The 18039-nt window shown below is 37.0% G+C and overlaps 1 protein-coding gene across 4 annotated transcripts in view; it reads right to left on the bottom strand.

Annotated features, from left to right (window-relative positions):
- CD47 (CD47 molecule) overlaps positions 1 to 18039 on the bottom strand; it is a 55800-nt gene that overhangs the window by 5265 nt on the left and 32496 nt on the right. The window contains exons 4-10 of one of the 4 annotated variants that reach the window (XM_033127264.1): positions 14336 to 14443; positions 13052 to 13144; positions 11895 to 11993; positions 10604 to 10696; positions 2589 to 2620; positions 1211 to 1235; positions 552 to 584 (exon numbers count right to left, since the gene is read on the bottom strand). In XM_033127264.1, coding sequence (XP_032983155.1) covers positions 552 to 584; positions 1211 to 1235; positions 2589 to 2620; positions 10604 to 10696; positions 11895 to 11993; positions 13052 to 13144; positions 14336 to 14443 — 483 coding nt within the window. The remainder of the gene's footprint in view (positions 1 to 551; positions 585 to 1210; positions 1236 to 2588; positions 2621 to 10603; positions 10697 to 11894; positions 11994 to 13051; positions 13145 to 14335; positions 14444 to 18039) is intronic. The other 3 variants (XM_033127280.1, XM_033127273.1, XM_033127288.1) reach the window with 3 other exon arrangements.

Consider the following 18039-nt stretch of genomic DNA (forward strand, 5'->3'; position numbering starts at 1 on the left):
ACAATATTTAATAAAATTTTTAAGATGTTAGCCCAGAGTCCCCAAAAAAGAAGCAAAAGCTGGAGTGACTAAACATTTTTCTTTCTCTCTTGTTAAATCCTCTCCTAAAAGGTTAAAACCAAGTTCCTGCTTAGAAAAGCAGAGATATTAAGTCGCCATGGGTTAAATGCAACAAAATCAGCAACACAAGCACAAAAGAAACTCTGTCAAGATGATAAAAGATTTGTGCCAGATTATCTATGTGTCTTACAATAACTATTTTAAAGTTACAATCACCAGACACTAAATCTGAAAATGTTTTTTAAAAAGCAGTAATTTTGCTATGAGCCATATAACTGGAGAGTCTGATTAGTGACACCCTACAGCTTTTATATTACTAGTTTTGCAATTTTAACAGAGTAGATTTAAGTTTTATAAATCAAGAAATATAAACTTTTATGATTTGACAGTGTCCCTTTTATTAAAAAAAAACATTTTCAAGAAGCAATTTTATTTCTTTTCACTGGCCATACTTTAACCAATCTGTAATTGTAGGTGCACTTTATACTTACCATCGTTCATCATTCCTTTTGATTCTTTAAATGCTAAGAATTAGTAACAAACCAAGCAAGCAGTTAGTAAGGTTCCACAATTAAAAACCATTTCTAAATATGCAGTAATATCATGCCACCTCGTCCCCAGCTATAAATCCAATTAATTTTAAGGCATTTGATTCCAAATGCCTTTCTGTGGATCATACACACACAGCCCCCACAAGGAAACAAAGTCAGATGGGAATATAGATCTAGATTAAGGGAGAAAGAATGTGAGATGTTTTGGTCTCACTCCATGGTGAGAGCCTCTATCTTTCTGAAATTTATAAATCAGAAATTAAAATTAATTGAAATTCTACTCTACTGGGGGTATCTTGGCCAATATAAAAAGGCAATGAAAGGTCCCCTCGCCCAGTATCACTTGGCTAGTGCAAGCAGCTACTTGGGAGACACAGAACAGTGCATTTTTCTCAGAGATAAGAACATTACAAAAGCAATAGTTAATTCTTGATAAAAATTTTTTAAAAAAGAGTCAAGACAAGGAAAAGAAAAATAAAAAAAATAAAAACCTAGATTCTTCCCAAGGCACAGACAGAACATTCTAAGTGCTTTTGGGACCAGTTCAAATTATGATCTGGTAATTAAGAAAAATACACAAGTTTGTAATAACCACATACCATTAAGGGGTTCCTCTACAGCTTTCTGGAAAATATTTAAAATAGATGTATATAAAAATGGAATTTATTTCATGTTCTTTTCTACTAAAATGTATATACACTAACATTTAAACCATATAGTAAACAGTGACTCCTACAGTCTAAAGATAAGGCAAAAAAAGCAAAGCTTGCCAAGTCTCACGAATAGTTTAATAATAACTGTATTATTCTCTTAATATTATTTTTCTATGTAGAATTTCCCAGCCCACCCAGCCTCTCAGTTCAAGAAATCCTAACTTCTCGAAAAAAATTATTAAAGTGCAAACATAAATAGCAACATAATAAATAATACAGTTAAACAAGAGATGAGAGCAAAACAGAATCATTTTAAGTCATGCAACTTGAACTTGGTAACGGAAAGAAAATGTATTAGGATTTAAGGGTCTAATGGCTGGATTATCTCTAACAGAGGCACATTAAAAACTGCTGTGTGTTTGTGACCAATGTAGCTATGGCAGCGATTGTTTTAGAATAGACACCTGTGGTAGATGCACCCCCACACCCCTTGCCTTTCAGGCATGTCTGCTGAGGCTTGTCAGATTTAGGAGCATATGTAATCTCCACTTCCTGCCACACATAGGAGTTTCACTTTTGGCATTGCGGACAGAGCTATCATTAAATCTTTCATAGGAAGATGAGTACAGTATAGTCCTTTCCAGATCTTATTTCCATAAAGTAGCTCTTGTGCCTGTCATCATGATGAATCTCCATTTATAAAGGTTTTTTTTTTTTTTTTAACCTCCCCCTCATTTCTCCCTCTCAGTTTATCTCCTAAATTTACTCCTTTTCTTGGACTTTTGTCAGATAGCTTACTGAGGTAGTAAGATATAATGTAAACTACGGTATAGTTTGGAGGGAGAAAAATGCTTATAAAATGGGGGAAGGAGGGAAAGGAATCATCATGCGGAGCAGTTATTTTTAAGCAATATTTCATTTATTTTAGATTATTTAATAAAATCAATTTAATATAAATCTCTCTCCCTCATTTTTAAGCCTGAAATATCATTTTGTATATGCACATCAAATGAATCTAACTGGTGATGCAATATATTGGAATCAGCTTTCCTTCCGCAGAGATAGTGACCATTATTTTTACATGTAAACTTTCCAGAAGTCAGCAGAATCTTAAGGAATCATTTATTCTATCCCATTGCTAGTAAATGATCAAATATAGGTTTTAAAATAAAATTGGATCTGTTTATGCAAAGGTCATGAAATGACTTCAATGTTCTCTTAATTTGATGTTTAAACAGTGAAAGCGTTCAGTATCTCAATTACCATTCCTGAATCTAAACCATCAAGTCATCAGACACAATTCATATAAGGCATTTTAACTTACCCTAGGTGGCTGTATAGTCCTCTGATTGGTAGCTGATAAAATTAAAAATTAAGAAAATGAATTTAATAAATGAAATTAAGGCCATATAATGTTTAATTTTAAAATAAAATGATCAAGGCTGAAACTAGAGGTGCCTGAAATTCCACTGAAAGAGTTCCAGCTTTGATAGTCTATTAAAAAAATACAGAATATCTTGATTTTATGAATTGATAGAACAAAAGGGTGCAAATACTTCATATAGATCACATAATAAACGTATACACTCTCTCACTTGTGCATGCCATATCTTCCCCCAGTCAGTCACCTGTTACACTTAGTGGTGGAAACATGCTGTCATGTACTCACTCCCACTGCAGACTCTACAGCCTTCCGTACTCAACCCAGCCAGAAAGTGGAATGTGGTAATGACCTCTACTCCATCTCCCACCCTTAGTTCACTGCTCTTGTTCCTTGTAGCCTTGTCTTATTTTTTTTTTTCTCTTCTTCTATCTTTCCAGTTTTCAAAGCTCCAGGTAGCTAACAAATGAAGGAAAATATTCAGATCCGAGTTTAAAGAATTATTCTACACAGCTATAGTTTTAGCTGCAATCAAGCCCTTCTCTGTGTGTTCCTTCTTAGCTGATCCTTCACTGCTTCTGCATGAATTGGTTAATGAAGTTGAAGGAAAACAGGGCATTAAAAAAAACGATCAAAGGAAAAAGAACTGCTCTAGTTATGTAGGGAAGGACAGAGAACTTCCTTACACAAACCAAGTGAGGAGGACTCAGAACAGCTAAAACCAGTCCTTAACACAGAATCAGAGTCCTACAGATACAAAAGCATCAACGGGTGACATCCGGTGAATGAGTCTGCAGGAGGGCAGTGCTACTGGTCAGAGTAGTCAACCCCGCTGTTCTCAGAATTGGATGACAGCACTGGGTTCGCTTATTAGTCGGTTGAGGCAGGCCTCCAGAACTGCTCTAGCTTTGTATGCTATTTATTTACTACCACTCTTCCATGTCCACACTCTCAAGGTTCCAAAGTGGATGGGAAATGGGGGTGAGACTGGACCAAAGTGTAGCCACTCTGTAGGCTAGCCAGAACCTTATAAGGCTCTCTCAAACAGGGAAAATGGCAAGTGACTGGCCTGAAATGTTTCTCTCTCCCACTAAAATCTGAAGGGAGAGAAATAGAAAGACTAGAAAGTTGGTGATGGTAAAGGGAGGTGACAAGAAGAGAAAGTAAGTAAGGAGAAGCTCAAAGCTTAGAGCTATAGGTAAGAAGAGCTACCAGTGAAAAGACATAAATAGGATGAAAAATAAGGACATAAATGAGAGGATGAGCTAGTTGGCTAGCAGGTAAAGAACCACAGAGAGAAGAACTAAGAAAGTATAACTGGCAGAATGGCTAACTAACTCTGGTTACTGAGAAGGCAATGTGATGACTCAGTCCTTCGAGATGTACTGAATCCTTCCAATTGCTAAACTACTTATTGTTCCATTCTCTGTCAGGCCAGTTATGTGTCTGCTCTCATGAGATTTCCATCTCTGCTAGTTTCATGTGTGGCTTTCAGGTAAATCTCCCTTACAGGAGGCACCTGGAGAGTGGTACGGTCCTTACAACCAAACAAGAAGAAAACCTCTTTTTAAAGTACTATGGAGTGAAAATGGGTTGGGAATATCAGCGAATTCACATTTTAGCAGCCTTTCAAATAAACCAGACAGAATTATAGACTTTATTAGGCACCATCATGATTGTCACATGTATATACAACTTACTTCAACTAAACCATGCCTCTATCTATGTTCTAGCAAGGAAAAGAGAACTAACAAGCTATGTAAATTTCTGACTGGTAACGTGAAGGGTCATAGGTAAGATTTTAGAGTTATATTTTTGAGCTCAGACATTTATTCATCAGAATTAGTATTAAGAACTGCCAAGTAACTCCTTTTCTACCCTAACAATGCATAAAAAATAGCTTCTGAGTTCCAATTCTCAGGCACAGGAAACATCACATTTGGCTAGCCCATTCTGAAAAAAAGGTATCTATAAAGAACATTGATTTAAAGGGACACTAGTCAGCTGTGATCCCTCTAATATTATAAAACCAAACAGTGTAGAAGTTAATTTTGCTTGAGTTAATCCTCTCCAATAAGCACATGACCTACGTGACAAAAGAATGACTGTGATTTATCTGCTGCCACCATGGGCCTAAGGCTTTGAAAGCCATATCTACGTATTTTTAAACCTCAGTCATTAAGCATTCATAAGCTCACTTGCAATGCTTCTTGATTTGTTCTTTCCCTGAAACACTTACACATGCCATAAATATATTTCTAGGTTTTGAATTTCCAGGAATACTTTTTCTATTGCTACAGATTCACCTCTCAACAATGGGGAAAAAAAATCACTGAATTTTTTATATCTATATCTATCTATATCCTACTCTGTCATTCTAAATTATCTGAGATTTGGTAAATATGGTTTCTGAGTGCTAGTAGGTTGATTTGTATCAAAACACGATTATATGCCCTTATAGTGGAAATGGCTTTAAAAAAATGAATAAGTATTGACCCTTATAAATAAATATAAACACCACATGTAAATAAAAAGCCCAATTTTAACAAGTTTACTTAGTTCTTTTAATTTTCTATATGCTCTCATATTGTTATTGTTCCCAGTACCTAATTTCATTTTATAAAATTTAAGTGCTTCCATTGAAAAAAATCCAACACAATTAAAAAAGAAGACCAGAAAAAAATGAAAGTTAAAATTATACTCTTTAAAGCAACAATTAAGGCTACAAATTTAAACTTGGAAATAATAAGAATGATAAAAGTTAAACTTCTCATAGGGACATTAACTTAATCTTAAAAAAAAAAAAATCCAAGCTCTCTCTTTAACTATCTGAGGATTTATTGCATTTAAGTCAAGGCACATTCATTAGGATTTAAAAAAACAGAGCATCTGCAATGAGTAAAAGTTACTTTGAAAACATTTATAATTTTTACTTCCTGATTCAAATGCTCAAATTTGCAACCGTAATGCTATATATACTCAGATTTACAAATTCAGATTAATAAAGAAAAACACATCCATTTTCCTAGTGTACTACAGTATCTAAAGAGCAACTTTCCTGTACCTTTTTCTCTTCTTGCCTTCATCTGAAGGAAGGTAAGCTTCTGAACTCTGGCATCAGACAGGTTGATATGAAAAGTTAATTTAGAATATTCTCAACATGTCAATAAAATTGGACTAAAGTCTTAGTGAGGGGTGATCAAAAATACGATGAATGTTTAAATTGAAAAAAAAATATTACAATAAAAGGCACATTATCATTAACCTCCCTCAAAATACTCCTTCTCACTTCAAATACATTTATCCTATCGTTCTTACCACTTTCTGAAGCAGTGCTCGAAGTCCTCTTTTGTGAGTGTTTTTAGTTGCGCTGTCATGGCTGCCTTGATATCCTGAATCATTTTGACTTTGGAGCCAGAAGTTGCACAGTGCCAGATACAGAAGTTGCACAGTGCACAGAGCCAGAAGTTGCACAGTGCCAGATACGGTGAATAAGGTGGATAAGGACACACCGTAATGTTTTTATTTGACAGAAATTGCCATACCAGAAGCGATGTGTGACACGGAGCATTGTCGTGATGAAGGATGATTTACGGCACACTTAAAACACACCTTCTCTCAACCGTAGCTCATACCCGACTGACTGCACTGAACAAACTGAAACTTGTCACACACTGTTACTAAGGTTCAACGTGCTGCTTCCTGTATTGAAGATCCCTGCCTTTCTGTTGGATGGCACTTGGCAGCAGCATTCACCGTATTTTTTTATCACAATGGAAAGGCTCCGTGTCACCTATCACTTCTGGTACGGCAAACATTTTTTTTTTTTAAAGATTTTATTGGGGAAGGGGAACAGGACTTTATTGGGGAACAGTGTATATTTCCAGGTCTTTTTTCCAAGTCAAGTTGTTGTCCTTTCAATCTTAGTTGTGGAGGGTGCCGTTCAGCTTCAAGTTGTCCTTTCAGTCTTAGTTGTGGAGGGCGCAGCTCAGCTCCAGGTCCAGTTGCCGTTTTCTAGTTGCAGGGGGCACAGCCCACCATCCCCTGCGGGAGTCGAACCGGCAACCTTGTGGTTGAGAGGACGCACTCCAACCAACTGAGCCACCCGGGAGCTCAGCGGCAACTCAGCTCAAGGTGCCGTGTTCAATCTTAGTTGCAGGGGGCGTTGCCCACCATCCCTTGCAGGACTCGAGGAGTTGAAGCGGCAACCTTGTGGTTGAGAGCCCACTGGCCCATGTGGGAATCGAACCGGTAGCCTTTGGAGTTAGGAGCACGGAGCTCTAACCGCCTGAGCCACCGGGCCGGACTGGTACGGCAATTTCTGTCAAATAAAAACATTTCAGTGTGTCCTTCCCCCCCACCTTATTCACTGGATCTGACACTATCAACTTCTGACTCTTCCCCAAAGTCAAAATGACCATGAAAGGTATAAGTTTTGAATTCAGGACATCGAGGCAGCCACGACAGTGTAACTAAAGACACTCATGAAAGAGGATTTTCAGAACTGCTTCAGAAAATAGCAAACACAATGGGATAACTGTGTTCGAAGTGAAAGGGAGTATTCTGAGGGGGATTAATGGCAATGCATCTTTTACTGTAATAAATTTTTTATTTAAATGGTCACTGTATGTATTGATCAGTCCTCATACATACGGCATATTTATATGTTAAACTATGATAAAGAAAAAATAACTTGGGGAACTTTTCATAATTTCACTTTCACTTTGATTTGAGAACAGTTGGTTTGTAACTACACTTGTTTCACAGGGATGTAAACAATAGAAAAGGGGGAAGAGCTAGACAATGCCTATTTCCACTTGAGTCCGCATCTCCAGATCTGTTCAGAAGTGTACTGAACATCGTTCTTTGTTAGACATGGAAAGCACGGCAATAAAAGAGAGGGTGATCTAGATAATGAGGGAAAAAAGAACAGAGAGCTGACCATCAGTCAATGAATGACATCTAATACTACATCATGTTGTATGGCTACTGCAGGTCATACACTGTTCTCAGGCATTCATCGGGAACAGCATAATCAATAGTGTTAACTTCAAGCATCAGACAAATGATGATTAGAAGACTCAACAAAAATAGAATGTGTATCAACATTCACAACGTGATGCTCGTGATATCCCCAAATGAACGGCATTCTGCTTCAGAAGTCTTAAGTGCATTCAGGGTCTTATGAGGCATGAACTAAGAAAACTGCACTGACAAAACAACTCTGATATTATGAACACAAACTAAAGACAGGTAAATTTTATGTACGCACTGTATTTTAATTGTTCATCTAATAAGCATTAATTAAAAGGAGATGAAGAATATGTAACAGAATTAAACTCAATTATCAGTCAGCAAAAACTGAAGTTGAGCAATAAAGGTAAAATTTCTTTGAAAGTACTAGGCAAGTCATATGGAAAATTATTTGACTATAACAATTCAAGGTTTGTGTGAATTTTTAGAAACACATACAGTAAACTTTGCATAAAGTAAAGCAGGAAGACTTTTTTCCCACTTCATTAGTTTGCAACTTTCGATTATTTTGATAAACGTTTAATAGTTTGTTTACTTCATAAATAAAAATACAGAGCTTTTTATTTTATTATTGTTTTTGAAGGGACACTAATATAAACCAGATTGTAGGGAACATCTTTAGCTTACGTAAGACAACACCTTAGTTTTAGGTATGATTAAAAGCATCTATCTCTCTACATATGTATTAAAATAACTTATACAGAAACCAGTTAATTGAAAATTGGCAAAGTAAATAGTTTAGAAACAATAACCTAATTCCAAACTTATCAAAACTTGATTTTAGAAGTCATAAAAGCCCAGAGATTTCCAGTCAAGATGGCAGAATAGGTAAATATTGTGCTTCCCTCCTCTAATGACCACATCAAAACTACAACTAAACTACAGAACCACCAACATTGAAAATTGCCTGAAGTCTAGCTGAACAGAAGTCCTACAACTAAGAACATATAGAAGAAGTCGCATCAAGACTAGTAGGAGGAGCAGAGAGGCAGAACGAGCTGGTCTCACACCCACAAGTGACTGTTAAAAAGTGGAGGGATATCTTTCCACTTTGGAGGTACGCCCCCACTTGGAGGCATGAGGGGTCTCAGCCCTACACCAGGTTCCCTAACCTAGCATTTCAGAGTCAGGGAGAGAAGTCCCCATAACTTCTGGCTGTGAAAATCAGCAGAGATTATTGCTGAGTGAGGCCAGGTCAGCTCACGGGGGGGATGAGGAGGAGGAGGAGGAGAAGAAGAAGAAGAATATATATATATATATATATATATATATATATCAATAATAAAATGGCAATAACTACATATCTATCAACAATTACTTTAAATGCAAATGGATGAAATGCTCCAACCAAAAGACACAGGGTGACTGAATGGATAAGAAAATAAAACCCTATATATGCTGCCTACAAGAAACTCACTTCAGATTTAAAGACACACACAGATTGAAAGTAAAGGGATTGAAAAAGATATTTTATGAAAATGGAAACAAAACAAAACAAAAGCTATGATAGCAATACTTGTACCAGACAAAATAAACTTTAAAATAAAGGCTATAACAAGAGACAAAGAAGGACCTATTTCTGGGTATTTATTTGACAAAACCCAAAATGTTACTTTGAGGGGACATTTGCATCCATCCGTATGTTCATTGCAGCATTGTTTACAATGGCCAAGATGTGAAGGCAGCTTGAGTGCCCATCAATGGATGAATTAATAAAAAATAGGTGGTACATATATATAATGGAATATTGCTTGGCCATGGAAAGTAATGGGTTCTTGACATCTGTGGCAGCATGGATAGACCTGGAGGGTATTGTGCTGAGTGGAGTATGTCAGACAGAGAAAGACAGATTCAGTGTGATTTCACTTATATGTGGAATCTAAAGAACAAAATAAACAAACACACAAAATAGAAACAAACAGAGACAGAGAACATTTTGATGGTGGCCTGATGGGAGGGGGTTGGGGCGATGTGTGAAAATGGAGAAGGGATTAAAAAGAACAAATTGGTTGTTACAAAGTGGTCATGGGGATGTAGGGTGTAGCAAAATAAACATGGTCAGTAATATTATAATAACTATGTATGGTGTAAGATGGGTACTAGGTTTATCGGGGTGACAGATGGGTGAAAAAAGTGAAGGGATTAAGTACAAATTGGTAGTTACAAAATAGTCATGGGGATGTAAAGTAAAGCATAGGGAATATAGTCAATAATATGGTAACAACTATGTATACTGCCAGACTAGACCAGTCAGGGGGATCACTTCTTAAATTATGTAAATTATATAACAACCACTATGCTGTCCACCTGAAATTAATATAAAATAATATTGAAAATAAACTGTAATTGAAAAATTAAAAAAGGAGGGACAAAATGAAAGTACCAAAAGCCTAAAATTTAAAACTCAATGTTTTTATTGTATTGGTTTTAACTTAACATATTATATTGGTACAAAGGTAATTGCGGTTTAAAAGGTTAAAAATAATTGCAAAAAACTCAATTACTTTTGCACCAACCTGATATTTTGAAGTCAAGTATCAGAGGATACTGCTCTTTAATTAACAAAAGTGACAGATTTTGAATTTCAATTCCTGTCTACTTAGCGGAGTCTATAAGAAGAGCAAGTGACTAACAGGTCTCTGTGAAAGAGCTCTATCATAGAAATGACGGAGCAATTAAAAATCTTTTCCTATTTATTAAAATGAATCCTCAACTTGATCTCCTTTACTTGATTTTAAAACATAAAGGAATTTTCTTTTAAACTAGTCCATAAACTTGTCATTAGTTCCTATGAATTCTACCCTATTTCATTGGTTACCAATGTATTTCTTTAATCTTAAACTGTAAGAACTGAAGCATTTTCCAAATTATATTCATATATTTGAAATTCTTGGCATAGACTATCAAAAATAAGGTTGACTTACCAGTAAATTTCATATAAACTAATCCAAGTAATTCTGCTAGAGCTACAATTCCCAAACCTGAAATCAGAAGAGGGCCGTGCACTGGGGCACACACTGTAAAAACAAATGAAATTTTGTATTAGAAATTCACATGAAATAACTGAATGTTTTAAAAGAACCAGCAATAACAGTAATAATATCAAGTTTTATATCAAGGAGAACAATTAATTTTCTAATTATCAAGAAACGAAAATTATCTACGTATGTTCATCCATTATTAACTCAGTCAGTAAAATGACTCCAAATTATTACAATAAGAAAAGCCTTGGCATGCATTATATTTACCTTATTATATCAAAACTAATGAAAAATAGTGTGTAAAGCCTAAGTCTCTAACCAACTGGAGCCTAGTTACTTTAAAAGCTCTCGTGCGAATATAGGTGTAGCCGTTTGGCTGCTAGAACAGTCAGCCAGCCCATAAGCCATATACAGCCAGCACTCTCAGGGCAATGTGGAAAGCACTGTTCTCAGTGGGGGCAAAATGAGAGTTCAAAGAGAAAAGCTCTAGACACTGTGTGTCTAGATCTGTGATGTTATATCAAATTAATACCTTTGCAATGTACTGAAAGCAACCAGATGTCCCTCAATATGTGAATGGATAAACAAACTGTGGTATATCCACACAACAGAATATTACCCAGTGCTAAAAATAAATGAGCTATCAGTCCATGAAAAGACATGGAGGAATCGTAAATGCAGATTACTAAGTGAAAGAAGCCAATAGAAAAGGCTACATCCTATATGATTCCAGCTACACGACATTCTGGAAAATGAAAAAAATATGGAGACAGTAAATAGATCGGGGGTTGCCAGGGGTTTCAGGGTAGGAAAGATGAACGAGAAGAGCACAGAGGATTTTCAGGGCAGTGACATTTTTCTGTATGGTTTTCTCTCTATGACTATGATCCATATCATTACACATTTATCAAAATTATAGAACGTACAACAGCAAGAGTGAACCCTAATGTAAACTATGGACTTTGGGTGATAATGCCATGATGACCATGTTGGTTCAATGGACTGTAACAAACCTGGGGTGCGGGGGAGTTAATAGTGGAGAAGGCAATGAGTATGTGGGGTATATGGGAACTCTGTATTTTCCACTCAATTTTGCTGTGAACCTAAAACTGCTCCAAAAGATAAAATCTATATATTTAAAAAAAAAAAAAAGAAAGAAAAAGAAAAAAGCTTTATCCAAGAGAAATTCCTACTAAGAAGACAAACTGGGACTAGAGAAGAGCGTGCCCCTTACCTGAGACACAGAGGCTTAGTCCAACCACAGAGAGCACGAAGCCCAGGACCTGAAGGATCAGTATGGCAATGCTGAAGGAGGACATCCCGATAGCTGGAGCTTTGAAGAAAAAGCATGTTGAGAGTATTGAAGAAGCAATCACTCCAACTTGTATTTTGTGCAATCAAGAATAATATCCTATGACCAAGGATTGACTCTGGAGCTCCTTGACAGATGGTAGCTGCTTTCCCAGGGATCAACATCATGCCTTTCCAAACAAGTAGTCAGCTCCAGAGTCACACACTCAGCAGTCTTTTATTTTCGCAGTGAGCTGAGCTGGACTGGCAGTTTTCACTCCAAATCTTGGAACAATGCTGCTTTTACCATATTTGTGCATTTTATAATATAAATGGCTATTATGCATGGCTTCGCCACCTGCACACAAATTGCTCTGGTGGAGGGAGTTTACATAATGATTTTACACAAGTATGCCCTTATAAACATCATAACTAGATCTGTGTTTTTATAACAAATTAATACCTTTCCAATATACAGCCACCCAGAGATAGGCTCTAGGACCAAGAGTTAAATGTACAAATAAGAAAAAAAAATCCTTTAATACTAACAAAAAAAATGTTAGTGATTTACTCCCCAAATGCAGTGAAAATGTTACCAATTATAGGCTGGATATTTATATTATCTATTAAAACTACAATGTTAAGATTTCCCAATAACTAAAAAAATATGTATTTCCACTATCTATGATTTAAACCCTATTTTGTAGAACTAGTTTTTGTTTTTGTTTTTTTAAGGAGTGCTTTAGCAAAAGAAGAGAAGGGGTATGTTTAATTATCTACTTGTAACTTCAAAAACTTGAAATAAGAATATAAAGTTAATTAGTAAGAAATTATATAGCATAGTTTTAAAAAGCCATTGACTGGCATCAAATATATATGTGAAAATCACTTTTTACAAAATAACTAAATACCTTGAAAACCTATTATAACCTTGAAATTAATCCATGTGGGGAAAATGTCACTAAGAATAGCGTGGGAAATATTTTAATAAACCAACTTTTATTATATTATAAAAAACCATGCAAGAACATTTTAATCAAAAATGCTGTTTTCTTAAATGAAAAAGGTGGGCAAAATCATGCCAAAACGACAAATACTCACCTATCATAAACACAGCGTACTGAAGTAATATTAATACCACTGTAGGAACAACGATTAAACCAAGTCCACTAGCCCTCTTTGTTGAATATTCACCTGTTAATACATAAAAATAATATTTAAAATATTTTCCTACATGCTTCCTACTCTACAGGAAGTTAAAGTACTTAACCTATTAAATGTATTCATCTCAATACTACTCTTATATACTGCGAAACTTTTAAAAATGTATGTTCCCCCCAAAATTTCACACAAACTAAGTGCTTATTTCTTGATTATTTAAGACAAAACTTAAGACATCTAAATGTCAACATCTAAGTCTCAACATGTCGAAAACTTGAATTGGCTCTGCCTCCTTCTTAACTACCTTACAGAATTCCAGTGAGAAACTTTGGAGCCTATCTTACCTAATCCTTCATTTCCTATATTCAATCTGTCTCAAAGTCAAAGCAGTTATTCTTCCTAGCCATCTTCTGAATTCATGTCCTTCCTCCCCACATCCTAACTCCAGATGCAAGAAGAGCTGCCAAACTTATGTTCCTAAATATTACACCCATACTGTATTGTGCTCAAAAAATAAAACAAAACAAAATAAAATGGCTTTCTACAGTCTATACTTTGAGTCCTAGCCTACCTTTGCTGTTCCTTCCATGTGCTACATACCCTTGTTTTCTACTCCCACTCCCATCCTCCAAATATAAAGGCTGTTTCAGATCCATTTGTTTCCCACAATCATTCCCACTTCCATATCTTGGCCGGTGAAGTTTCCCTCTGTAGTGGGTTGAATGATGGCCCTAAAGATACGTTCACCTCCTAAATCCCCGGAATCTGTGAATATTAATTTATACAGCCAAAGACTCAGTATTACATTATATGGCAAAAGATGTGATTAAAATGAGGATCTTGAAAGAAGGAACTTATTCTGGATTATCCAGGTGGGCCCTTAATCCCATGACAAGTGTCTTTGGAGGGAGATTTAACATGGAGGAAACTGGAGTTATATTGCCACAAACCGAGGAATTGCAAAGATTGCCAGTAAACACCAGAAACTAGAAGAGGCAAGGAATGGATTCTTCTTTAGTGTCTTGGGAGGGAGTATGGTCCTAATGACACCTTTATTTCAGACTTATGGCCTTCAGAACTGTGAGAGAATTGCTATATTTTTAAGACACTCAGTTTGTAGTAATTTGCTATAGCAGCCCCAGGAAACTAATATCCCCCCCCCACCTTCTGAATGTCCTCAACCTTATCAATCTTGCCTTCCCTCATAGTAACTGTACGTCTTACCTGGGATGAAAAGAATGGCTCCAACAATGACAACTATAGTGAGCACCAGTCCAGCAACAAACAAAAGAATGGTTTTCTCCTTCATAATACTGGAATTAAGTTTAAGTGCTTAAAAAACAAAGAAAGAATTGAATGAACTCATTAAGAAGAAGTGAAGCCATTTCCATAACTTAAAAAGTACAGACACAAACTAATAACTTCCTATAATTGAATAACCTTTGAGGAATAACTGCTTCAAATCATGTTAAGCCACCTCAAATCTTTTTCATCATAAGTCAATAGCTAAACAGTGCCATGGCAGTATAAATATGAATGCTGAATTTACAGGTGATGCTTTTATTCCCCTACACTTTAAATATGAAGTCATATACATTGTACTTTCTCAATTGAAGCATCATTACCCGTTTGCGCCAGATGATTCTTTGTTGGGGAAGGAGGCTGCTCCGTGCATTACAGAATGTTTAATAGCATCCTTGGCGCCTACAAACTACACGCCAGTAACAGCCTCCTAGTTGCGTCAACCAACAATGTTTGTGGACATTGTCAAATGCCCCCTGAGGAGAAAAACTGCCTCAGGTTTACAACTGATGCAGATAATGCTGATGGGAAACAATTGGTTAATTAATTAGTAATATTGAGAAAAAGAGGAATTTGTTCCACCTTATATAAAATTAGTAAAGCATCTGGAAATCTAGATAGTTCGTTTTGAGAAAGTAGAATAAACACATTGGACAAATCACACCCTCTTGAAATCCTGAGGGGGGAAAACGCTTAAAATGTTCAACTAAAATAACTTCATAAAAATAAACTATAAATACTCAACAGGACTGATCACATATGTTACTGTTTTTGACACTAGCTCTACTGTCAAGCATCTGGTATCTTCCATAAAAGAATAATGCAATGGATTTGCCTAAAAATATTACTTCTTTTACTATACCTTCACCATTTGGGTTTTGTTTTCATTAATATTAAAATTAATTTTTAACCAAGAAAGTTGTTTAAAGTAACCTAAAAGCAGATTGAGCAGCAAAGAAAAACAGAGCGTACGATTGAAATTCTGTTTTGTTTCATCCAGGCCATTAATCAATGCCCTGAGGGGAAATTTTTTTTTAAATGTTGTATTTAGCATTAAATTTGCTTCCACTAAAATGCTAAACAGGTCAAATACAGTAAAAACAATAAATAACACCCTAAATGACCATGATAAAATCTATTTTTAAGGTATTATAACCTATGGTTATATGATAACTCTTGGTTGAGGTATTCAAGGTATAACATAGGCACCTGAATCCTCTTTTAAATCGCTACCTGTTCATACTTTAGAACCTCAACTTTATTCTTTTTAGGTGGAGATAGAAGGTTAACCAATCATCAGTTGTAAAGTTGAGTAACTGAAATCCACATTAATCAGAAAAGAGTGAAAAACAATATGGCAAGTTCCCCAAGCTTTCATTTGATCCATCCCGACTTGGAACTTAACCACTCAGTTAGTTACAGGACTCATGACTATTACTCAGTCATGACCCTGCCTTATGGGGCACAGATTTTCACAGCTTCCCTATATTCTAGAATCATAAACTGGCTAGGATAAAATTCCATGTATAGGTTACAAAAGGCACAGACACAGATAGAAAAATAAACTTTCTCTATACAGATGTCAGTTTTTCCATTTTAATTCAATGCATCTTGTTACCTAAATAGAGTTGGAGAGTTCTGCAAAAGGGTTACAAAATAGAAGTTGTTTCAAATGCACCTCACAATTAATAAAACATTCAAAAGGCACTCTTCCAGGTTTAATACATAAAAGAGCTACTAAGATCAAGCAGCAACAATTCACCTTCGAATACAGTAGAAGTTCATGTAAAAAGGCTGACTTAGATTTCCAGTCAAGATGGTGGAGTAAGTAAACACTTTGCTCTCCTCCTTTCATGACCACATCAAAATTACAACTACAGAACAATCATCCTTGAGAATGGCCTGAAGTCTGCTGAATATAAGTCCTATAACTGAGGACATATAGAAGCCGCCACATCAAGACTGGTAGGAGGGGCAGAGATATGAACTGGCTGGTCCCACATCCACACATGGTGGTTAAAAATCAGGAGGGCTGTTTTAGCTGTGGAGGTTTCCTCTGAAGAGCGAGGGGTCTCAACCCCATACCAGGCTCCCTAGCGCAGGGTTCCAGTGCCAGGAAGAGAAGTCCCCATAACTTCTGGTTGTGAAACCAAGTGGGGTGATGGCTGAATGAAAGGGAGGGCGGCTGATGTCCCAGACTCTCCTTTTAAAGGACCCACACACAGACTTAATCGCTGACAGACCTACTTATTCTGGGCTCCAGCTATGGGAAAGCAGCTTCAATGATGCCAGGGACAAATCTGGGTGAACTGAGTTGTCTGGCTTCAGGGCCGGCTGGAGGGGTAGCTTTCTCCCAGACAGAAGTGCTGGCAGAAGTCATTATTTCTTTGTTGAGCCCTCCCCTTATTAGCATACAGACACAAGGAGCTACCAATATGAGTCTCCATCAACCTGGCCTACATCATTCAGCCCACCCTGATGATTCCCTGAAACCCTGCCACACTCAATATGCAGGCCCACCCAAGCCACTTCCAGTGGCTTTTCCATATAAATGGCCTATCTTGGCTCTTGCTGCAGACTTTCCTAAAATTTTTCAAAGGTTCACAAACCCCAAACAAGCAGCATTTCGCTTCGGCATGCCGTGTACTTGCTAAGCAGCCCCAAGCTGGGCACTAGTGGCAGCCGACCTTAGTTTGTAGCTTAGTCTCTACCAGGCACCTCCAAGCCCAGGGCAAGTGGAAGACAACTGTAGAATGCTTTATGGTTAATGTCAGGTGGCCCTGAGCAGGGAACAGGCAGAGGCTGAACTTGGCCTGTGGCACGGCCCCTCCGAGGAGGCCTCAGGGCTGGCACACCCAGTGGCTGGCTTTGGACAGCATGCTGGAGCATCATCCAGCTACAGCCACAGACAACACATCCAAAGAGCAGACTGGGCAGGCACCAGAGCCCTGCTAAAGCCAATCTTGCTCTGCAGGGTCAGCCCTTGCATAACAGTTCCTCCACTGTAGTCATGGTCATTCCTCACAACCAATCAGCCTAAGAATCAATCCCTCCTACTGATGTGCAAACAGCTCAACTACAACAGGAGGGTATACAGAACCCCCATAAGGAACACATCTATAGCACCTGGCTCAGGTGCCCAGGGAGATTGCACCACTGGGTCCCACAAGACACCTACTACATAAGGACACTCTAATAAGACCAGGAAATATGGCAGCTCAACCTAATACATAGGAAGCAGGCAAAATGGGGAGACAGAGAAACATGTCCCAAATGAAAGAACAGAACAAAGCTCCAGAAAAAGAACTAAACAAAATGGAGAAAGCAATACACTAGATGCAGAGTTCAAAATACTACTTATAAAGATGCTCAATGATCTCAGTAAGAACTTCAACAAAGAGATAGGAAACACGAAAGTGGAGATAGAGAACATAAAACAGTCAGAAATAAAGAAAACAATAACTGAAATGAAGAATACATTAGAGGGAACCACCAGTAGATCAGATGAAGCGGAGGTTCGAATCAGCAATTTAGAAGGTACGGTAGCAGAGAACACCCAGTCAGAACAGCACATAGAAAAAAAGAATCCAAAAAATGAGGATAGTGTAATAGGACAGCATCAAACA

The sequence above is a fragment of the Rhinolophus ferrumequinum genome, chromosome 2 (genome assembly GCF_004115265.2).
Source record: "Rhinolophus ferrumequinum isolate MPI-CBG mRhiFer1 chromosome 2, mRhiFer1_v1.p, whole genome shotgun sequence".
Lineage (NCBI taxonomy): Eukaryota > Metazoa > Chordata > Mammalia > Chiroptera > Rhinolophidae > Rhinolophus > Rhinolophus ferrumequinum.